At 48.6% G+C, this 23,074-nt stretch overlaps 8 protein-coding genes across 8 annotated transcripts; 4 read left to right on the top strand and 4 right to left on the bottom strand.

Annotated features, from left to right (window-relative positions):
• Positions 1-89: 89 nt before the first annotated feature.
• Positions 90-3,142, bottom strand: N7516_008227 (La domain family; the record flags this gene model as incomplete). Its single annotated transcript, XM_057220946.1, has 4 exons — positions 90-320; positions 463-664; positions 728-2,393; positions 2,464-3,142. 4 exons carry the CDS (start codon positions 3,140-3,142, stop codon positions 90-92), a joined length of 2,778 nt encoding a protein of 925 aa, XP_057071218.1.
• A 2,514-nt stretch (positions 3,143-5,656) lies between these two features.
• On the bottom strand, positions 5,657-8,158 carry N7516_008226 (nitrogen permease regulator 3 family protein; the record flags this gene model as incomplete). The annotated part of the gene is made up of 3 exons (XM_057220945.1): positions 5,657-7,035; positions 7,089-8,043; positions 8,105-8,158. The coding sequence occupies 3 exons, from the start codon at positions 8,156-8,158 to the stop codon at positions 5,657-5,659; spliced, it is 2,388 nt and encodes a 795-aa protein (XP_057071217.1).
• A 318-nt stretch (positions 8,159-8,476) lies between these two features.
• On the bottom strand, positions 8,477-9,110 carry N7516_008225 (coiled-coil-helix-coiled-coil-helix domain-containing protein; the record flags this gene model as incomplete). The annotated part of the gene is made up of 4 exons (XM_057220944.1): positions 8,477-8,597; positions 8,703-8,817; positions 8,912-8,946; positions 9,061-9,110. The coding sequence occupies 4 exons, from the start codon at positions 9,108-9,110 to the stop codon at positions 8,477-8,479; spliced, it is 321 nt and encodes a 106-aa protein (XP_057071216.1).
• Positions 9,111-9,593: 483 nt separating this feature from the next.
• On the top strand, positions 9,594-10,288 carry N7516_008224 (GFA family protein; the record flags this gene model as incomplete). Its single annotated transcript, XM_057220943.1, has 3 exons — positions 9,594-9,601; positions 9,673-9,942; positions 9,985-10,288. 3 exons carry the CDS (start codon positions 9,594-9,596, stop codon positions 10,286-10,288), a joined length of 582 nt encoding a protein of 193 aa, XP_057071215.1.
• A 2,398-nt stretch (positions 10,289-12,686) lies between these two features.
• N7516_008223 (aldo/keto reductase) lies at positions 12,687-13,799 on the top strand (the record flags this gene model as incomplete). The annotated part of the gene is made up of 4 exons (XM_057220942.1): positions 12,687-12,826; positions 12,894-13,155; positions 13,213-13,540; positions 13,600-13,799. 4 exons carry the CDS (start codon positions 12,687-12,689, stop codon positions 13,797-13,799), a joined length of 930 nt encoding a protein of 309 aa, XP_057071214.1.
• A 270-nt stretch (positions 13,800-14,069) lies between these two features.
• N7516_008222 (uncharacterized protein) lies at positions 14,070-14,974 on the top strand (the record flags this gene model as incomplete). Its single annotated transcript, XM_057220941.1, has 2 exons — positions 14,070-14,283; positions 14,352-14,974. 2 exons carry the CDS (start codon positions 14,070-14,072, stop codon positions 14,972-14,974), a joined length of 837 nt encoding a protein of 278 aa, XP_057071213.1.
• A 1,603-nt stretch (positions 14,975-16,577) lies between these two features.
• On the bottom strand, positions 16,578-17,901 carry N7516_008221 (NADH:flavin oxidoreductase/NADH oxidase; the record flags this gene model as incomplete). The annotated part of the gene is made up of 2 exons (XM_057220940.1): positions 16,578-17,675; positions 17,731-17,901. The coding sequence occupies 2 exons, from the start codon at positions 17,899-17,901 to the stop codon at positions 16,578-16,580; spliced, it is 1,269 nt and encodes a 422-aa protein (XP_057071212.1).
• Positions 17,902-20,157: 2,256 nt separating this feature from the next.
• On the top strand, positions 20,158-22,248 carry N7516_008220 (glycosyltransferase family 2 protein; the record flags this gene model as incomplete). The annotated part of the gene is made up of 3 exons (XM_057220939.1): positions 20,158-20,506; positions 20,556-21,668; positions 21,740-22,248. Coding segments are annotated over 3 exons (1,971 nt in total), but the record flags the coding sequence as incomplete, so codon positions are not given.
• Positions 22,249-23,074: the final 826 nt, after the last annotated feature.

Raw genomic sequence — 23,074 nt, 5'->3', positions numbered from 1 at the left:
GAATAATAATGCTGGTCATGAAAGATGAACAAGCAGGAAAAGGAGACGTGTCGCGAAGAAGCAAAATTCAGAAAGAAATGCAAAAGGGCTCATGATAACTTTTCTCCCGCCGTCTTGCCGGGTTGGGTATTGAAATATTTGCTGATTCTCAATCGGTTGTTTGAGCTCATCTTTCCACTGGCAATGGTTTCATGGATCGTATTGGAGAGGAGAGTCCGGTAGTCCGATGCTTGATCTTGTGAAAGATGGACCATGTCGTACATCACGAGGTCAGGGATGGGTCGACGGTGGAGTAGACAGTTCCGATAGAATTCCATAAGCTCGTTGAAACCGTTGTGAGCGTGTCGAGTCAAAAGATCATCAAGGGCTAAACGCCTAAATTCATTGTACAAATGCGAATTGAAATTTTTTGTCAAGCTGAATGACCAAGATTCGTAGGGCTGGGTCATTCCAAAGCTATACCTTCTTGCCGTCGGTCGGCCTCGGCCATCGAAAGTTTCTTTGCGAGACATATTGAAAGTTTTTGGGGGCATAATTGGACGTTTCTGTGGATGAACGGCCCTTCACCTTTGACTTGGGCGCCGGTTGGTGCACTTCGGGAAAAGACTTTTGGATGAACCAATCGGCACCGCCGATTGGGTGTTGAAGGTAATTTGCGTCAAAGCTGTTTATACAGTCAGTCAATGCCTCAAAAGGAAATATTCCTTACGTAAACAGTTCAGCTTACCTCGTCGGGGTCACCGTCGGTTCCAAATCAGAGGCGAAAGGGGGTTCGGACTGGGAATCTAGTCCACGCGCTGAGGAAGAAGTGTCAATAAAGATAAAGGAATGGTCCACGCGGAAAGACGAAGACGATGAAATGAACGACGCTGTCGAGTCATCGGGGGAGACTGGGGAGTTCCAGGGGTGTCCTACATTGGCAATCTCGTTCACTGCGGTGGGTAGCAATGAGGGCATGAATTCCGGGGCGGTAGAAGAAAGTGAAGTCTTCACATCATGGGCGACACCGTTGGGAACGAACTGGGGAGCGGATCCGTTGATAACGTTCTCGGAGTGACTGTGGACCGGGGTGTTCTCATCAGTCTTTCTAGTAGGGGCGGCTCCGTCATGCTGGGCGGAAGGTTCACGCTGGTCCACGGGGAGGACCCATTGCTGCCACTTGTCTCTGGGGCGCAGGCGGTCAACACCATCCTCACCAGTTTGGCACTCAACGCTACGCAGCTGACGAGCCACGTGACGAAGGAGTTCAAAGTCCTCGGTGAGGGACTTGACACGCTTGAAGCTAGCAAGAACGTGCAGAGGCACAAAGCCTTGGGAATCCATCTGCTTGCGAAGGAACATATCCTTGCACATGTTGTCAACCGAGAAGTAGTACTCCAATTGCATGGACAGCATGTTCATGAGCGTGAAAGGCTCCACATATTGCTGCTGGTAGGGAACAGCGCTCATCGGGGCAGAGTTGACAGTTGGGTAGCCATACATCGTGTTGATATCACCTGGGAAAGGATAAACAACACCGTACATATTTGCGGGAGTGGGCAAAGAGGGCGATCGGAGGGGCATACGGTTTCCTTGTTGAGAGCCATTGGGGAGGCCATGCTGCTGTGACCGCTGACGGTCGTTGAAGCCAAATTGCTTGGGGGCGAATGAGTTGTTGGACATAGCGGCATTGAACTGGGCGTTCTGGCCGCCGAAATTGGAGTAAGCACCACCACGGCCGCGGTTGGATCCACGACCTCCACGCTCAGAGCGGAACTCTCCACGCTCACGGTTGAACTCGTTGAAACCGGTGGGGTCGGCAGACTTGGATCCGGCCTCGAAGCGACCGTTGCTGCGGGCTGCAGCCTGCGAGTCAACAGCCAGGTTTCCACCCTTCTGGTTGCGGTCACCTGCGCGGGCATCCTGGTTTCTTCCAAAGGGCTTGCCCTCACGCTGGGGGCGAGGGGCGTTCTCTCCGCCATTCACCTGCTTGTTCTCCTCTCCGTTGCGAGCTCCACGGCCGCGCTCAGGTGCCTGGGAAGGCTTGCGTGCATCAGCTGCAGCACCGGGATCGGTGCTTGTGGACCGTCTCGACTGGGCGGGAAGAGAAGCGGCACGTCCAGTGCCAGCCTCGCGTCCTCGATCTCCAGAGGTCTGCTTTGCGCCTTGGGCGGCCTGTCCAGAGGCAGCCTTGTCGGTGGCAGCGGCACCATTTCCGTGGGCTCCACGGCCACTGTCCCGGCCACCACGAGTGGCCCGTCTACCTCCACGGCCACCGGCAGATGGGAGCGGGGTGTTGAAAACAGCAGTGGGGACGTATGGAACGGGCGTCCACTTTTCCTTTCCATGGGGTCTGATGACAGGGCTCTTATCGGTCTTTTCGTGGGACTTCTTCTTTTCTTCGCCAATCGCAACTTGGGGGGGTAGGCCAGGCAGTAGCGTCTTCTACTGGGGGGACGGATCCGGCATCGCGTCCTTTTCCACCATCGGTCTTCTTGCGATCCTTGGCACCTTCCTGTGCACCATCGGTGCCCTTCTTCTTAGAGCTGGCCTTGGAGTCTTGCTTGGTCTCATCAGCAGTCGAGGCGGCCTCGGTGGAGGCGGCCTTGCTAGAGGGAGTGGACTTGGGGACAGCCTTGACCCTGGCGTCCTGTGCCTCTCTTCTCTGTTGCCAGATGTTGACTGATGGGAGGGGAGCAGCCTTCAGCTCCTTGGGTGGCGATGCGGTCTTCTCGGAATCCTCGGATTTTTCAGTCTTCTCTGCGGCACCTTCAGCCTTCTCAGTCTGTCCTTCACTGGGAACCTGCTTCTCAGCGGGGGCATCTGCGTTGCCGTTGGAGGTATTTGAATCATCCTCTTTTGTCTTGCGCGACTTGGAGCCTGTGCGCACGCTCGGGCTTGAGGTTCGAGAGTTGGTGGCCTTTGTCTTAGCCGCGTGCTTGTTAGTGACAGTGGTGAAATCGTCATCCTTCTCCTCTGCGACTACTTCGGATTTTTGGACGGGCTCAGACTCAGTGGGGGCTGGGACATCATCCGTGGTAGTCTCGACGACGGTCTGCTCCTCCGGTTTGGAGTCGGTCTTCTCGGATTCTGATGGTGTCTTGGACGGGGTCGGTGTCCCGGAGACGCCCTTGGCGGCTTGTGCGTACGAAAACGTAGACATGTCGAAATGAGAGCTTATTGTAGCTCTGATCAAGTGTGGGAAAAAAAATTTGACGTGCGGTTTATTTTACCGGACGACCTTGGGTGACGCTGGGTCTCAGTCTACGCCTACTGGGGGCGAGATGGCACCTGCGCAAAGTGAAAATTAAGAAACGGAAAGATTCCAGCTTCTTGTGACCCCACTAATCTGTAGCTTCCCGTCTTCTCAGAGAGGCTCTCAATTGTATATCGAAAGGTCGATTTCGGGCGTAAGCGAGACGAAGGACCACGGGGGTATCGGGTCGCAAAAGGGCAATCGAAAAAGTTGTATCAAAGGTTGTATCTGCTGAGAGGATCGTCTAGACCACAAATCGCATGGATGAATGGGCCGTCGATTTCTCGGTGTGGAGGGGTGATCTCAACAGCCGTGACTTGTGAGCGCACAGGTTGTCAGAAAATGAGGAAGATGTGTTGAGGGGGAAAAAAATTCCCACCGAGGACGCAACGAAGGCACTGCCTTGTCAACGTCGCCAGGCTAAAGAGGGTTGAAAGGGCTCTCAGTCGCTGAGTGGGGGGGGGGTGCAATTCGGATTCACAGGAACGGCTGTGTAAGTCCTCTCAAGATTCGACAAGGATGCGAAGCACAAGATCAATCCCTTGAGGGGAAGAAAAAAAAATGAGGACCGCGGAATCGGCACGTGGGAATCGGAAGAGGAAGAATCTCGGTTCTCTCTGAGACGGAGAGGTACCGTAAGGAAGAAAGGATGTCGCGGAAGAAGGGAGAAAACAACCCGATGCGGAGGGGAAGAAATGTAAAGAAGAGAGAGAAGCAAAATTATTTGGTTCAGGGCAGAACTGGTAGCGGGGTTTTTTCTTTACACGTAATTTAATTATTCGATGGGCACATTTTGTGTTTTTTGTATGTGTTTTTTTTTTTTTTTTATTGTGGACTTTTTGAAAGAAAAAAATTATATGTATATATATATATTACAACTTCTCTTTAGTCTGATTTGTTTTCAATTTATTTATTCAAGGGTTTCATTTCTTTGGATATCATCATATACCATTTTTAATTCAAGTGACTACTCCGTACCTTGTCTAGGGTTCCCTAGGTCAATCCATATATATAGTCGGGCATCTCGGAGCTGAGTCGGTACTAGCCGATTGAGACATACAATCCCATAGTACGGAGTACAGAGTACAGAGTATTTATATACTTATTACGCATAACTAGGCAGACTATGTCCACTTCTGGCTGTGTATTTGCTTTGCCGAGGTCAATAGTACTCTCGGCAGTCAGGTGTCTTTTACACATACATCTGTAGTCGATGAAACCAACAAAGAATCAGTTCAAAGTCATCTAATTGAGCCGCATGCTTCTTTAACGGGCATTGGCCCAATGACAATCACAGCTCAGGCGACCCATGATTAAAATAGGTGTCGAAGTGGCGATACTTCAGGGTTCTGAGGTCTCAAGCAACAAATGTCCAGCCAATTGGATAACACTATGGCGTTCTTGTTCTAGACCTTTATTCAAAGACCTTTTACTTTATAGATACATGTATAGCTTCTATTCAAGTCCTAACTATAGATATCACATAGAATACAATGGAATACCTATACTAATATTTGGCTCATCAATTTGCAGTAAGAATACATACAAAGTACATCTGAACATCGCAGGGTCCACCGGAGCCCCTCCGGCCATTGGCGCACAATAGAAATATCTGACGTGGGAGAGACGAGATTTTATTCGAAATGACAACTATATTCTTATATACATACATAGAATAATATCAGAGAATATCATAGGATCCATATTATACATCCGTCAGATACTATTGTCAACTTAAGTATATATACAACATACGCCCAACTACAACCCAAATCTCCCCCAGTCCCTTGTAATCTTCAACCCGTTGGACCGTTGATCGGATATACGGCCCGGTGATAGAATCGGGGTAAACGTAATACAAATCAATACATTCAAATGAAGAAGGTGCCAAGTGAGGGATTACATATTATATTACATAGTACCCTACTAGAAAAGAAAATTACCTATGCTGATCATTGTGCGACGAAAAGAATGTGATATAATTGTCCCAATCTTGGAACACGTGAACTTGCCCTGGTACAAACTAATACTGTCACTCTTTTTGTTTTCGTATATGTATATCTTAATATAAAAAAAATTAAACGAACCAATCCAATTAAACTAAGTAACTCGAATACAAACCTTACCAATTCCCCTTCATCTAATAAGTCCATATTCAAAACGTTGTGCTTTCGGCAGTGATTAGGGCTGAGGGCACGCGGAAACCATCGGAATAGCAGAGTGGGTATGTAATCAGAATACGCGGGCTGTATTACTACATGTAGTATCCTGAAACTAAAGTGCTTCCGGTCTCCGGGATCTATACCAGCGGGATTTGCCTGATATGAACAGAAACCGACGTCTATATAAAAGAGGGATATCATTGTCCTGCTAGAGAAAACTCCACCTTCCATATTCCCGTACCAACGCCATAAAACTCACCTACCAATGTCGAACACTAACCAACACCTGTTCACGCGTATCGAGATCCATCGCGCCCAGTGGACCCGTGACCAAGCCCAGGCGCATAAGGACCTGCCAAACGAGCTTGCGCTTAAGATTCTCACGCACGCAGATCTTCTCCAGGGCATCGTAGCCATTAAAGTACTTGAGGAAGACAGGCCAGTACTTCTTGTGCAGGGCCAGGCTATCGTTGGGCGTGATATCCGGACTGGCGTTTTCGTCTCCCTGGACGGATCTAGGGTTATCGGGAAATCGGGAGAGAATTTCATCAAGCCAGCGGGACTCGAGTGGGGATGCGCGGTGCGGGGAAAGGATGAAGGAGGACAGCCGGAGAGCTGTTGATTGATCGAGGAGTTTGTGAGAAGAGCGTAGTTGGGCGTGTGGGTCGAGTCGATTGGGCATGGGCGTTTCATCCCCGCTGCCGTGACTGTCGAGGGAAGAGGATGAGGAAGAGTTCGCGTCATCCTGTTCATCCTCGGAGTCATTATCATTGTCCTCGTCCACCGAGATCGAGTTTGTGTTGCCCTTGGACAAGTATCGCTCAACTTCCTCCTTGCGCAGCGCCATCTCCACGGCCATTTTGACCTCAGGTGAGACTTTGATGCGCGCGAAGGTGCGGAGCTGGGTGACCCAGCCGCCGCGCAGTAACCAGGCAAGGATATTAAAGTAGATCTCCTTGTGGTCTTTGCTAGGGATGAAGTTGCTATAAGGGCGAGGGGTCCCACTAAGCGTGGAAAGCATTTTTGGCAAACTAGGGTAGGTTGGGAATGCTGCCTGGTAAGCAACCGTAGCTATTTCAAGCTTGCTCAAGTCGCAGTTTGGAGAGACGATGTATGTGTCTCGTTGGTGGATGGGAGGGATGGCGCGAGCACGACGCCAGTACACAAGATGACTTGACAGCATCTGGATATGGGATAGTGGGATTCCAGATGATACTGATATCTGTGCAAATGATTTAGTTGGCTTGGAGCATCGGATATAATGCGCAAGTGCGGGGGCAAGCGTTCCCCCAGACGCTTCGATATCCTTGACAATGGCGGCTTCACTATCTAACAGAAGTAGAGCGAAGTGCTTTGCCAGGACCTGATGTGGCACATTGTTTTCATCTGCACTTGGATCGTCGACAGGGGTTGCACTGTCTGCTGTTGTGAGCCACAGACCGGGGTATGCTTTATCCATAGGACCAGTAAGGTATGGTGTAGAGGTCAAAGGTGGGATCTGGAGCGAGATGGAAACATCCGGGCTGAGTGATACGGATGCGATTTTGGATGCCGATATGCTGCTATAGACTGTGTATATAGCTCGAGCTAAAGAAGACTGAGATATCAACTCGGAGTAAAGATTATGAGTCGATGTTTCTGTCCAGTATCATTGTCAGCTTCAGCAGGGTGGCTATTAGCAGGAAACATACTTGTCTCTCGTGCTCTTCTCCTCACTTGTAGAATGTGTTGAGACTCCTTCCACACATAGTCGGTGCGAGCCTGTTCCCATTTGAGAGCTTTGGCGAATTTCTTGATGATATTCTCATAGATCTCCTTCACACGCATGGAGTACTCCAGCAAAGGAGGATCGACAACAAAGACAACATTGAACATTGTCATATGGTCCTTGTCCTCCGGATCAAGCGACTCATCTGATTTCCCAGGCCGTCCGCTTGTCGACCCACGCTTGCCGTCTGTCGGCGATGTCAGCGACTCCGCAATGGAAGCGACACTAGCACCCAGATCAGGCGAAGTAACAAATTGCTCGTCCTTCCTGCCCTCCTCTGCACTATCATTGTGACCTAACTCCCCACCGTCCCATTCAGCACGAGGCTTCTTCTGCTTCTTGCGTCGTTGCTTGCGCCATGAGCCATCCTCGCGCACAAAGACCGGCCAACCAATAAGCGCCAAATCATTGATGCCAACCTCAAAGCGCCGCTTATGCCACGACCGGGACGGACTAAGCAGTTTCTCCCACACACTCCCAGGCACACCCAAAAGCGACTCCCAAGGCGGCCTAGAGCTCCCAGGGCCATCATCAGGCCGATCAGACGCCGTCCCCGCCTCGTCGTCAGGATCCGGCTCAGTGCCCGCAGCCCGTTTTCGAGAAGAAGAACCGCGCGCAGAGCCTAGCGACGCTGGGCGCTGGGTTTCACCACCAGCAGGCGATGCAGCGGCGGGGAGATGATCATCGAGGCCGAAGTTGCTAACGCGGCGACCCGCCAGCACGGAACTCCCACCAGCATGGCTCTGTGTTTCCCGTTCATCCTCATCTTCGTCGGAACTCAAGCCGCTCTCGGAGCTCGAGCTCGAATCGGTGTTCTTGGATCGTGTGCGAGTGCGCGAGACACGCCGGCCACCCCTGGTGGTGGTTTTGATGCGGCTCTCGCTGAGCGGGTTCGGGGGGGTAGTGGAAAACGAGACGGGGGCCGGTGCGAGAGCGCACAATGAGGATGATGGCAACGAGGCACGGGTCTGGGGGCCGGGCGATCGACGACATTTGGTGGCTTGGGGCTCCGTGGAGGAGTTGGAGATTGTAAGAGTGGCTGGGCGGAAACGGTTTCACATGCGGGGGAACCGCATATGGCACCTGAGAGCCAACATACCACTACTACTACTATTCAGATTGGTATAATTTTGTGGATTTGATGCTCACTCATTTCTATAGATCATGTTTACTTATTCCATGTGTTGAATAGGTACCAAATACATTTTCTTATGTGCAACGCCTTGAATGATGCCAGCACTACCCGAATATCACGGACTAGCGCCACTCTTCCATATCATACAGTATCATCCAACGTCTCCGAGTCCTATATCAGTTTTTCTGTCCTGGGTCTGTTGCGCTTGCAGCTGGTGCAGCTGGTGTCTGCTGTTTTCCTTCGCCGTCTTTAAACACTAACCCAAGGTTCTCGAAGTTATCCGGCGCCATGAGGTTCCTAAGCACAAGTCGTCTGGGTCAGCATTTTGCTTTGACACTCATCAGGAGTCTAATTTCTCCCCAATTGCAATGGCCGGTGCTTGTGTGTATCGGGCTGGCTTACTTGTCCATTCGGCAGGCAAGATATTCCTTGGCTAATTTGCGACACGCCTCATCGTTGGTGCCTTTGTTCATCTTGATACACTTCAAATAACCCGAGATAACATGCTTGCATTCTCCTGCAATGTCCCAATTTGTAATTAGCTCCATAGTCTTGGTTGGTCTTGCCGCATTTCTTCGGGATATGGGCCATGTAACTGCGGACTGGCGTACCTTCGTGGTCAAGAGGAAAGCTACCGCGCTCGGGTCTGCAAGCAGCATAATTTGGTCAGCAATTAGGTAGATAAGGGATTCAATCTCGTTCGTTCGCTAGACAACATGTCGCTGGGGCAAATATGCACGCTTAGGATCATCCAACTCACGGTGATGGCTTGTAGTTCACCGACCCACCGCCGGGGGCTCCAAAACTCATTTTCAGCAAGATTAAGCGTATATCCGCTCTAGATATCAACACAACAGGATTTTGCTTCGGTACAGACGAGAGAGTAGCTCAGCGAGATGAGCATCAGTCGGCGAACGCGAATCCAAACGTCCGATAGACAAACAGACCAAACAAGACAAACAACAGTTCACCCAATCACATCTGCGGGGGTACGGTCGATGATGCATGAGATCAACCTGGCGTCTAAAGAACAGGCCTCGAGCATTCAGATACAGGTTTATTGATAGGAAATAGGTTGGTGGGGGTATATCGTCCTCTAATCATAGGAGCCTAGTCTAGTTTGCTTGTTTTGTTGGTTTTGTTTTCGGATTTTACCCCCGCGGTGATGGAAATATATATATTGAGGAGCACCTCTTAACTCTGGATAGACTCAGACCTTTCCCATCAACTCAGATACATCGCTTTGACTATAACCCCACTAGCTGCTAGGTTACCAAACAAACACACCAAATCATGCCTATGTATGTAGAGCTTCACCAATACCGCGTTGCATCCTTGACACAGACAGACTAACCGGTTGTATACAACATAGGAATCTCAAAGGAAGCTGCCAATGCGGCGGCGTCGAATTTACTCTACAGTCTCAAACACCAGTTCCCTACCAGCTATGCGCTTGCAGCATCTGCCGTAAAGTAGGCGGATACCTCGGGGCAGTGAACCTAGGCGGCATCGCCGATAGCCTGGATATCATGAAGGGCAAAGATCTGATCAAGTACGACCCATCTATATCCACTCATATCCACTCACTTCTACTATGGGAGACAGGATCCGCCGAGAAACGTCATTTCCTACACTGGGATACGTATATTATATTGTCATCTACATTTACTAACGTCATGACCAGGAAATACTCTGGCATCAAAGACCGCGGTACACCAGATGAAAAGGTTTGCTCCTCTGAGCGGAACTTCTGCTCGAATTGCAGTACCATGCTGTGGGTTTGGGACCACCACTGGCCCGAACTGATCCATCCGTTTGCCTCCGCAATCGATACGGAGTTGCCGGTGCCCGACGAGATGGTGTGTATCATGGATGGATCGAAGCCGGCGTGGGCTCGGTGGCCGGAGGGAATGAAGAGTGTGCACGAGGAGTATGGTAAGGATAGTCTTGAGGGATGGCACAAGAAGCATGGTTTGTTCGTCGAGTAGGTTATGCCATTGAGCATGGGTGAGTTGGCAAAGGCGTTGGGAATGGTGTACGGGAGAGGAGTTACGGGGTGGCTATGAGAGATCCAAGGGACGGGCTCGAAGGTACGAATGAAAAGTGTTCCAAGAAAAATATTATTCGATATTAAGCTATTATAAAATGACCAATGGCTCCTGTAATACATATTAGCATTTGATCATATCACGAGGTGAGTGAAATGATGGCAGTCAAGGAAAAGATCAGTTCTCCAAGGTGAAAATAGTTTATCGACATGATAGTTCAGAGATAGAACAGTATATTGGGGTTCATCATGCAATGATATAGGAAATGGAAACAGAGTAAACTCACGGTCAACGAGCCAAAAGGTCTACCTGTGTGTAGTCCTATTTGTTCACTTATGTCGAGTTAGCGATGGGATTCAAGCAAAAAGCGTGAGTCAAAAGCGAAATCAAGACATGGCAACTAAGTCAGGCTTCGAGTCAGTCAGCATTAAATACGGTTTCTCTGATCGACAAGAGAAACATACCTCATTAAATCAGAATTTTTGTATAATGTTCATTCCCGGACACGAGGTCCAAGTCCAACAGTGTGAATAACACAATCATCATGATAGGTTTGACCATGCTGAAGAAGGGCAGAGAGATAGAGATGAGTTATGAATTACCTAGAATTTCTGTTAGAAATGCTGGTCTCAACTTGTCGATGCGACATGAAATAATTTTTGAAAAGGGCAGTGGTTCAGGTGACGAATTCTCAACAAGTAATCCACTTCCCATACACCCACAGAGTTTGTACGCTCTGGTTTTGTTGGATGAAGGGAGATGGGTACGTTATGTCCGCCCGTTCGTTCAAATTTCTTCATGCTAGGCAACAGCCGCAATGGAGGGAAGGGATTGAATCGAAGTGTAATTTACCTGAGCGAGAGATTGTTAGTCAAAGATCACTCAATGTATGGCTTGTAAAGTAATGATGTTTTTGTGATGGGTCAGACAAGGCTGAAACTTAAATGTATGACAGATTCAACATGGATCTTCTGATTGAGGAATGCCTTTGCATGTCTATAATATAATCATCCCCGGGGGTTTGGGGTTGGAAGAAGAAAAAAGATTTTCCTTACCTTTTGGGGAAAAAAGAAACCAAGCATTACTCATAGCGCTGAGATTAGCCTCAGACTTTGAGCACAGCTGGAGTGTGCCATCATTAAGACACAGTCCAAGCTGGGAAAAGAAAAAAACAAAAGAAAGAAGTGAGAGCTGGAGAATTCCGAGCGATGCAGAAGGAAAGAAAAAAATCTGCGAGTGGAGCTCGCTATATAAACTAAAGCGGTAAGCTACGGTAGACGCGTATGACCTTTGGCGTTGTTTGTCTTGGCACCAAACATCGGCGAAATAGCTGGGCCGAGAGTTGAAGTGGGTATGATCAAGGAAACTGTATTTGCACGTGGAATGGCTAGTCCTCACTGACATACAAGGGATGGTTAGAGATACATCAGTGGAGCAATATATATCCCTGCGACGGTTGAGATGACCTGGTCTCCTTGACAAGGTTTTCCACCCAGTGCCTCCCATCTTCATCACGCAAGTGCGGTGCGTGCGTCTTGTTGCCAATTTGGCATCGTACATTAGTATCGCAACTGCCCGCAAGAAGCCGAAGAGCTTGAGCCTCAATGGCTGAAGTTATATAAGGTTGTTGGACGAAGATGCCATGTCCATGACGTCAACATATAGCCTGGTCGTAGAAGGCAGAAACTCCCAGCATGCAGGGTTTGGGCGCTCGAAACAGGTTTCTCGGTGAACAGATTCCTAACAGGGTGGGGTTGCTGGTGAGAATATATCAAAAGCAAGTGGCAAGTCCGATGGTAAGAGCTGGTAGCGTCGTCGTCACGAACATAAGATGACCGTTAATAAATATATGATTTTTGATCTAGTTAGCAATCAGCGGCGAAGATTGTTGATGTTGAGTGGGGAGTGTATGCTGGAGCTAGTAGAAGGCAGGGAGGGCATCACATGAAAGCTGACCAGAACCTACTGCCAGAGTGTTAGCACAACCAAACCCCGGGCATCTCATTGACATCCTAGACAAAGAATAGGTGTTAGTGCGAGTTTTAGATGGCTCAAGCTCGCCAACTGAAGATCGTTTCATACACATGTATGTATGTTGATAGGCACATAATGTATGTGTGTTGATAGGCACTTACACATGTATGTATGTTGGCTTCGTCCAAGACCCCAAAGATGTCATTTTCACGTCATCAACATACAGCCATAAATCTGGCATTCGTCACCTTGACGTGTCTGATAATCGTGTTTTGTACTTTTCTCTGAATTCGAGCTGGAGATTATAGCAGAACATGAACTCTTGAATCATTATTGAAACCAATTAAAGAAAAACTAACCAAACATGTCCACAAACTTCAAGTTGAACACCGGAGCAGAGATCCCAGCCATTGGATTTGGCACCTGGCAGGATGCGAGTGAGCAGGAAGATGCCGTAGCAGAGGCAATCAAGGCAGGATACCGTCATATCGATACTGCACGGGTGTAAGTATCCCTGCTTCCTGACCGAGACGAGCAACAAGCTCAATGTACAGCACTGACTGAATACTAGTTATGGAACCGAGAAGGCTGTTGGCAAAGGCGTCAAGAAAAGCGGCATCGCACGCAAAGATATCTTCATCACAACCAAGCTATGGAACAACAAACACCACCCGGACGATGTAGCACCGGCTCTGCAGCAATCCTTAGACGATCTGGAAACGGACTACGTTGATCTGTTCCTGATTCACTGGCCCGTGGCCTGGAAACGAGGCGAGGAACTCTTTCCGATGAAGGATGAGAAGCCGATCCTGGAGAATATCGACATCGTCGACGTACGTCGCACACCTCTCTCTTGATCCACGAAGGCAAGCACACTGACATCAGAGCAGACGTACAAAGCAATGGAACAGCTTCTGAAAACCGGCAAGGCAAAGGCGATCGGCGTCTCGAACTTCGACAAGTCTGAGATGGAGCGCCTGATCAAGAATACTTCCATCGTTCCCGCTGCGCACCAGCTTGAATGTCATCCGTGGCTGCAGCAGCGTGATTTCACTGAATGGCATCGAAAGAATGGTATACATATCATACACTACTCGCCGTTTGGAAACCAGAACGCTCTCTATAGTGGGAAGGGCGAACCCACGAAGTTGCTCGAGGAGCCTGTTTTGACAGAGATAGGCGAGACTTACAACAAAACGCCTGCCCAAGTTACTCTTGGTAAGTGTGACCTGCCTGAATTTAGTTTGTATGATGCTGACTACAGTGTGATTTGATAGCCTGGGGAGTCTCGCAGGGCCACTCGGTGCTCCCGAAGTCTAAAACACCCTTGAGGATCAGGGCCAACCTGGGAGGCGACTTTAAACTGAGCCCAGAAGATATGAAGAAGATTGAGAAAATCAACAAGAAGCTTCGTTTCAACGATAGCAGCGGGGAGTTTGGTAGGGACTTCTTCAATGATCTGGAGGGAAAGTCTTGAGGTATCTTGGTTATGTTTGAGTGTTGGGAGATAGTCAATCTAAGAAAAATCAACCGCAACCATTAAGTGTGGATATGTATGTTGATCCGAATTGTATTGAAGTAATCCTACGGTAGAGATGCCCAGGAGATCAGATCGAAGCTTAAATCGACGATGAAACATGCCGTGTGACGTCATATGAAGACCGAACATCAGCAACTCTACGTTGTAATTTCTTCTACCGTCTCTCACTACTTGAAAAACAACATATCCTAGTCCAGTAAATGCATCATGTTACTAGCAGCTCATGGGTTTGCCTTAGTAACCCCTGCCTCGCGCGGACTCGGGTTCGCCTTCGCACAGCAGCTCTTAACCCGGACCGAGCTCCCTGTGATTGCAACAGCCCGCAAGAACTGCCATGAGCTCCAAGAACGGTTGCTGTCAAGCAAGGGCATGCCCAAGGATGCAAAGCAGAGACTTCGCATCATCCAGGTTGATGTAACAGGTAAAAAAAGCAACTTTATTCCCGGAAACACAAGCCTCTCGGCCCTGTAAGGCTAACCGACTCCCCAGATGAGTCTACGATATCAGCAATGGCAGACACAATCCGCCAGGAATATCCAAACACACCGCTCAGGCTAGGATTGACAATCCCCGGCATTCTGCATGCAGAAAAATCACCCAGTAAAATCGACGCAGCCAATGCGCTGGAAAGCTTCAAGGTCAACTCCCTCGGCCCGTTGCTACTCATGAAGCATCTCTCCCAGTTCGTCCCATTGAAATCCTCACCAGAATTCCCGACAATGGAGTCTAGCTCTGCGATCAACACTCAAGGTCCGCTGTGGTTGCCCTCTCATGCCATCTATGCAGTGATGGCCGCTCGAGTCGGCTCAGTATCTGACAATGCCTCGGGCGGGTGGTATTCCTACCGTGCAAGCAAGGCAGCTGTGTTCCAATTGGCCAAGACCTTTGATTTGCATTTGCGCGCGAAGAGTGGGGAGAGGGCAATTGCTGTGGCGCTACACCCTGGTACTGTACACACAGATTTCACCAATGAGTATTGGGGGACGAGGGAAATGCTGGAGCCGGCCGATGCGGCTGACAAGCTTTTGGAGGTACTTGTGGGCCTGCCATCGGAGGTTCAAGGAGGGAGAGGGAGGTGTTGGGATTGGATGGGAAAGGAGATTTTGCCGTGAGCTGTTCAAATCCCCAGAAAGTGATTTCTGTGAGCAAAGTGAACTTTTTATTAGAGCAAGTGCTTTTTGTTCAGAGGTGGAATAATGCTAATATGGTTCTGAATCCATGTCTATTGCCGGAGGTTCTGTGAAACTCAGACCTTGCAATTCCTCGCTAAACATTGTTTTCGCTGTTTTCCCCATGAAGCTTGCACATTTCCACGGGTACCAGGTTATCTATGATTGAAAGCATCGGAATAGTGAAATATCAACATGTCGTTGAATATGACAGGACAGAAGTGAGAAAAGCCCTAAAAGTCACGTTGGACGCGTCGGGGCTAAACTGGTGGGGTAATGATTAGGTAATGCACAAACGCGCCCCACGAACCTTGTAAAGCGTCCTCCTTTTTCCTTCCTCCAGAGTTCTCCCGACTGTGCGTGCTGGGCTTAAACTCCCAACTAATGGAGCGGGTCCTTGAGTTCCCCCTCAACTCTATGGACCTACACAGGGAGGGAGTTCTCTCGCCCATACCATCCCGCTGAACGGTCGTGCTGCTCACTGGGATGGGACGTTTGCCAAAAGGTGCGTCTTTACCGGGATCGCCAGAATATCCGCCGGCAGACGTCGGTTTGTGATTTCGCTGGTCTTCTGATTGGTGATACTGAGTGTCCCGTTGTTATCATGAATGACCAGCCAAGTAAGGCGGGTTCATCCTGTCTGTCCCTTTGCTGGAAATGATTGGTTTGGTGTCAAATGTCTCATCCAAGATGTGCGCCGAGAATCCTCGCAATTAGCTTCTAATTGCCCGGGATCCTAAACGCCTCTTATGGGTTTGGTTCCCATGAGGGTTTTCGCTGTCTGAGTTACATTGCCTAGAACTACTCTCTGATTGACAGTTCTCGTGATGTTCCCGCGACACGCCTTATGGATGCTATAGTGGACGCTCGCTCGAGATGCAGCGTGATTGGAAGGGAATTTGGAGCCGTTTACAAGCTTGATTCAGGTGGTTTTGTTGTAGGGGGATTTTCTTTTGGTTGAGGCCATGGCTGCTTTCTGGATGGTGAATCATGTTCACCTCACCTCGGTGACGATCCCGGTGATTGTTCGGTCTGTAGTTCAATGGCCCCTTCAGCGTCCGTTGAGAACCATATAACTGGTTTTCGATGTACGCTGAAGGGATCATAGAATTGGGGCTCCGAAGGTCATCAGGTCTAAGCGAGACAGGACACTTTTACCATGTTTTCAATCTAAAAGAAAAACCTATTACAGCTCTCGCTCGTTCTTAGATTAGTTAGATTTTAATCAACATGTTTTCCGTTTCAACCATTCTATTCAACGTACGTACTCTTCTGATAGTTATTGGAAACTTGCGTTTACTATCTAGGATATATTGGATTACCTTTCCTGACGACCAACAGGCGAGATGCAAGAGAAAATGACAAGGAAAATCTCGAGGAGATAGCTGAATTTTATTGTCCATACTGATAATTCTCTTACTTGTCAATCACAGGTTTCAAGCATAAACGGCATATCAATTCTCGTTGTTCTCATTGATTAAAAAAGATGTCTATATAATGCAATGCAAGCCAACCGCAAGTCGGTCAACAGTTGGTATATCTAAATCTAATCAAAAATGGAAGCCTTCATAGAGTTGGGCTGAATATACTCAGAAGCATTGCGGAAGCTGGTGAAACCCCAACGAATCTGCCCAGCCATAGCAATCTCAACATCCAAGTCCTTAGCAAACTGCCAAGCGAGACCGGTATCACGCTGGAAGGCACGGCCAACAAGAATAATATCGAGATCATTCTCGTTCAGAATCTTGTCTCCCAAGTTTCCGTTGTTAATCATACCAACAGCAGCAACAAGCAGCTTATCACCAACAGCCTTCTTGACAGCAGCAGCATGAGGAACCTGGAAAGCAGGACCGGAGGCGACCTTCTGACCAGTGTGCAAACCACCGGTACTAATATCGATAAGATCGATAGCGCCCTGCGTAGCAAGCGCACGAGCGAACTCAACCGTGTCCTCAACCTTCCAGCCTTTCTCAGCCGGGAGGCTCTCCTCAAGCCAGTCGGTAGCAGATACACGCAGGAAAACGGGAACATCGTCACCGACAGTGTCACGGGTCAATTGGGCGATTTCCAAGGACAGACGAATGCGGTTCTCGAAGCTGCCACCGTAGTTATCGGTGCGCTGGTTGGAGGTAGGGCTAAGGAACGAAGAGAGGAGGTATCCGTGAGCGTTGTGGATCTCGATGAAATCACAGCCAGCAGTGATAGCACGCTTAACAGCCGCAACCCAGGCAGTCTTAACCTCAGCGATGTCATCCTGGGTCATAGCAATAGGGGTAGGATCGCCCTCGGCGAAGGGAATAGCGCTAGGAGCCTTGACATTATCGGTCCAACCGCCGACAGAGTTGTTCGCGACAACACCACCAAGCCAAGGTGCTACGGTGGACGCCTTACGGCCTGCGTGTGCGAGCTGGATACCGATTTTCTGGCCCTGGCTATGCGCAAATTCAACGATCTGCTTAAGTGGCGCGATCTGCGAGTCCTTCCAGAGGCCTACGCAGCCGGGGGTGATACGGCCCTCGGGGACCACACCGGTTGCTTCGATGATAATGTGTCCGGGTCCGCGCTGGGCAATGGCGCCGTAATGCGCTATGTGCCACGCGGTCATGTGGCCATCATCAGCACTGTATTGGCACATGGGCGCCATCTGGAGGGTTATTGTTAGCTGTGACCATGCAAGGGATTGGAAGGGAATTGCGTACACCTAGGCGGTTTTGGAAAGTCACGCCCCTGACGGTGAGAGGCTTGAACATCTTGGGAATGGGCTTTCCGCTCGTTTGGGGAGTGCGAGCTGTGCCTGCCGGGGGGCTCTGGGCAGGGGTGTAGTATGAGATGCCCTCGGCGGGCTTAGCGGAGACGTCGGGCCAAGTCATTTTGATGGTGTTCAGGTATAAATATTATTATAGGTGTGGTTAATTCCATCTTGTAAAGACAGGGGTGGCTTGATTTATGTATTGATCTACAGTGGGGAAGTTGAGGATTGATTTATCATCGAAATTTCTGGATAAGCATTAACCATTTGATCTGGAGGCGAAAAACTTACGGCATCTCCACCGGACTTTATATTCCGCCTTGGAATACTTCCTGGTGTTGATACATGGGTCCATTTATAAGTATTTTCAGCGAAACGGTCCTATAAAAAATCACAAAAAGTCGCCGAAGGAGATCCACGCGGTTGAATTAGGATCCGATCTCGGGATCCACTCGGCAGATGGTCGGCTTATGTAATGTCTCCGACAGGGGTCCCAGGCAAGTCCGGACGGGTCAAAAGTTTAAGCTTATTTCCATCCACACTGGAAATATTGAGTGCGACACTATGAAATGATAGTATGTACTGTAGATATGATAGTATGACTCCACGGCTAAATAGATGTCTATAGCATCGCTTGACTGACAGTTGATATTCTTCCAATACTTATATCCATCTGGCGATAGGATAGACGTAGAGAGTTCTTGTTACTCTAAATCGACTCAGCGATTCAAGGCCTCGACCATAGACAGCCACTATCCACAGTGGTTTGTAAGACTCGTGGTTTGTAAGACTCGGTCGTCCGTATAACCATGGAGTAGCTTTGACTAGCGGGTGCCACAGTCAGGACTTAGGCGTGTTTGAAGAAATTGGGCTGGGTCTTGCTTCGGGGTATGACCCACATGTACCTGATTCACTCCATACTGTACTGGATGGAGAAAACGTTTGTGATATTGGCCCAAGGGTGTCTCATTTCCGAGATTTGCAGCTGGAACTCCTCCAACCTGTTGAGGCAGTAAGGTAACTGGAGCAGTTAACGAAGAAGTACTACCTAGGTAGTCTGTTTACATGGAAAGCAAAATTGCCGAGTAATTTGAAATAGTGGTTCTAAACAAATTCATTGGCAGGAATGTGAAGAAGGAAAGCGATATCAGATGGATGGACCACCTTCCCTTTTTGGAAGCATATTGTCCCATAAATTTCATATCAACACCTGTCTGCCAACCGACAGTACCCCCATTCGCTGAGTGGGTTAACACGGATTGAACATGCAGGTAATCCCGGCTGCCGGTGTTTATGCAGGGGCATAGGGGCCAGGGTTACTTTCGGATTTAATGCAACGCATTGCGGCCTTGGTGCCTTAAGTTAGTCTTATTTGGCCGCCTTAATCCTGACCAGATCGTAGGATATAGTGTATTATAAAGCTTTCGGTATAGAATAATTAGTACGCCGGACGAACCCTTTGACTACCTCGAGTTAATAATATAGAAGAAGCGTACCCGATCGCCTATTCCTACTATACCTCGGCGTAGCTAGCGAGGGTTATTAATAAATTTAGGTTGGAACCGCCTAGAAACCACACGATATATAGAAAAATGCTCTCCCAACCTCCAAAAACGGGTTGGGCGTGGCCTAGGCATAGGTACTTAGTTACTGGGTCCTCAGCTTTTGTCATTGATTATATTATCTTTCCAGTATGTCTCTTTCTTCACTCTATTGTTTCTGTAGATTGAGCCATTTCATAGGAAGAACAGATACATAATGCCCTCTTAGTCCAACAACACTTATTATATCCCCAGTTTCATTTGACAGCATCATACTCATTCACCTCTATCAAAATACACTCCTCATCACCATTTTCACCAAGGCTATTCTCGCCAGTGGCTGCCAGGCAGTACGTATCCTCGATTCTAAGATGGATGTGCAAGTGCTCGAAATGCGCTGGGTCATTGTTCTGTCCCCCTCCTTTATAAGGAGGGTGTTCGATCGGTTCAGGCTTGAGAAAGTATCGACGGCGAACTTGCAAATTCCCATGAGAACCACATCTTTGAAGACTTGCATGGATAATAAATGACTACATTCAAGAGGGAGACCTTCATCATCACAGAGATAGATGCTCTCAGATGCCATCTTAGATTTCATAGAATAGGGATCCAATCGGATGCCGAGGATGTGGACCCACTTGCAATTCACGGCCAGTTAAAGTTAGCGCTATCAACGTTCATACGATGGCGCGCCCTGATTGGTTCTGGGCAGCAATGGTCCTCAGAGAGGTTGTATAAATAGACACAGTAAGTTCTAGAAGCAAATGGGGCTTGTAGATAGCACTGAATGCATTCATGCCCCTTAATCTTCGCATGGAAAGTTTTATTTTTAAAGCCTTGGATTTCGTGAAAAATCAAAGACAACTTGTTTTGTGGTATTCTTCACAACCATCTTCACAACCATATACATCACCCTTGGAATATGCAACAGAATCAAAATCATGCAACTCAACAGCGCAAATTTCGCTTCAATGTTTCCTGACAATGTCTATGATGTTGAGGAACTTTCCCCTGATGATCGTATCCTGTTTGCGCAGAAGTACCGGGAATATCTCCGCCGCATAGCGCAAGCAGCAATATGGACCACCTGCATCTACTTTGTAGTGCGGTTGTTTTTCACCTTGACAACTCCGGACCGAACATGGAAGATGTGGGTAATGCTTGGCATTGAGGGTCTATTTGGTCGTAAGTTGTCTTCCAACAAAGAACATTGAACAGCCGCTGATTCTGTCAGACATATCCTTGAACCGCCAACGCTTGTCCTTAGCCGCAACAACAAAGCCCCCACACCGGTCACCCCGCAAGAGATTACGCAGTAATAAGAATCTTCCCAGAGTCGACGTGTTGGTAACATGCTGCGGAGAGCCAGTGGACATCATATTGGACACAGTCCGAGCAGCATGTGGCCTAGACTATCCAGCTTCGCGGTTCCGAGTCCGGATTCTGGATGACGGTGGATCGATAAACCTGCACGACGCGATTATGAAGCTCAACACGAAGTACACTCACCTATCCTATCACACTCGCGGCAAACAATCCGGGAAATCCTTTGCCAAAGCAGGCAACCTCAACTACGCCCTGTTCTCCCTACAAACCGAAGACCCGCCAGAGTTCTGCACAGTCGTCGACGCAGACTCCATCCTGATGCCAGAATTTCTACGTGCAACACTGCCCCATCTACTTGCAGACCCAGAGGCAGCATTACTCACCACGCGACAGTATTTCTATAATCTGCCCCGCGGCGATCCTCTCTCCCAGTCGCGGGCTTACTTCTATACGTGTGAGAATATGGAACTCGATCTTCTCGGCCATGCACTGGACGCGGGATCAGGCGCAGTCTTTCGTCGCGATGCGATTATCGACGCGGGTGGATATCCGACTTATTCCTTCTCCGAGGATTGGCAGCTGTCGTTGATCCTACGAGGGCTGGGAAAGCGCACGATGCAGATACAAGAGGTTCTGCAATTCGGTCTCGTTCCTACCTCACTTGCTGGTCATCTCAAACAGCGGAATCGATGGCACATTGGACACTCTCAACAGATTTCTGTGTTATTCCCTTCTGTCAACAAGGCGGTTCCAGAGCATCTGCGTTGGGATATTGCTCTTGGAGGGCTGTCTATCATGGCAGGTCTTGTGACCTATTCAATTGGCTTTGTTGCTCTGCCTTTTCTTCTTGTCTTCGATGGTGGGTTTATTCCTGCTGGATCGGCGTTCGAGGTTAAGATCCAGCTTGTTCTGGCCATTGCACATGTTGCATCTACATGGGTATATGACTGGACTCGAAGTGCACACGCGGGTGTTCCATTTGTGCCATTCGCACACGCAGAGAATAGCTGGCTGGCTGCCGGTAAGTTTGATTGAAGATTTCCACATCTCTGATGGAATGTCAAGCTTGATCCTAATATATTACTTTAATAGCCCATTTATACGCCATTGCACGATTCCATTTACTTGGAAGCAAGCCAAAGGGATCTTTTGTTACCGGAAGCACCGCCAATTCGAGTGAAAACGCCACATCCATCTCGTCATTCCAAAAGGCATACAGAGATACTCTTCAAAGCGGTGCTTTGTTGAACATCTGTCTTTTTATTACGAGTGTGGGAGCTATGCTCTTTGCTGTCTGGGTGGCTGTCTCTGGGGATGGACCGACGATTCTCCAACTGCTTACCACAATCGCTTGGCCACCGTTGCTGCACTTGTACTTTTTGGCTATTGTCAACAATTGGGTACCCGTTGTTTATCTCTTCAGTTCCCCGACATATCACTCTAGAGACTCTAGATTGCTCACCACAGAGAAAGGAATATCGTACCCACGAGCGGAGGTTGTGGAGGAACTTAGCTCCGACAAGTCTTTCCTCGGCCTCTGCTGCTCCTTTGTGGTGCCAATTTTTCTTTTGGGGGCGCTAATGGGCGTTGTGATATTATAGGGCTTGGGCCGCTTGGCCACTTGGTTGTAGCTTCTTGTCAGATTTATTAGTCTCTCTGTAGCTTGACTTCTTCAACAATATTGCACTTCAACGTCCACAATGTAGACCTCTCCTAACAATTATATATCATATTCCTGAAGTTGGATTCAGAAAGAAATCGAGATATTCTTACAGAAAACGTCTCGTGAGCCATGGTATCCTTTTCACAACGCAATTTTACGGGGCCGCTTTCCTTGCCTAGTGCTAGCACATAGGCATTTAATACTCGGATTTGGTCCTCTCAACATGTCATTAGAGACGCTGTCTATTTATGCTTCGATGACTCTTCTTATTGGGTGTTCTGTTAGTGTTCTGCCTACTACCTAGTAGACCTCTACATAGCCCGGGTCCCGGCCCATAGCCCAACCCAACCCAACCCAACCCACAACCTATTAATGGGGGCCTATCAAAGCCCATTAAGAGCCTATTTCTATGCACAAATACAGTCTTGGCATAATTAAAGTAACTAATTAATTACAAACACCTCTAACACGGAAACATCTAGCAGAAAGGATCTCCCAACCTCCAGATTGTTACAATAGTCACATTACGCTGGACCTCGGTCTCTTGGCGAAACCCAGAAGGAGTGTTGTGGGTTAGTATGCATACGAATATTCTCAAAGAGAACTTAAGAATAACCGAGGGTAGCCAAGGAATGAGAGTGCCTTTGGTACAACCAAAGTGTCTATACACTTTCAACATCCTGAATACCTAATTTGGATTAGAACCATTTTCTAAAGCAGTAAAAATAGAGTCATCATCCGCTGAGAACTTGCGTCTCTGCGTA

Source organism: Penicillium verrucosum (assembly GCF_028828655.1).
Source record: "Penicillium verrucosum strain IBT 35672 chromosome Unknown utg000003l_segment0_segment0, whole genome shotgun sequence".
Classification (NCBI taxonomy): domain Eukaryota; kingdom Fungi; phylum Ascomycota; class Eurotiomycetes; order Eurotiales; family Aspergillaceae; genus Penicillium; species Penicillium verrucosum.
This window is presented reverse-complemented; position numbering and strand designations above follow the sequence as displayed.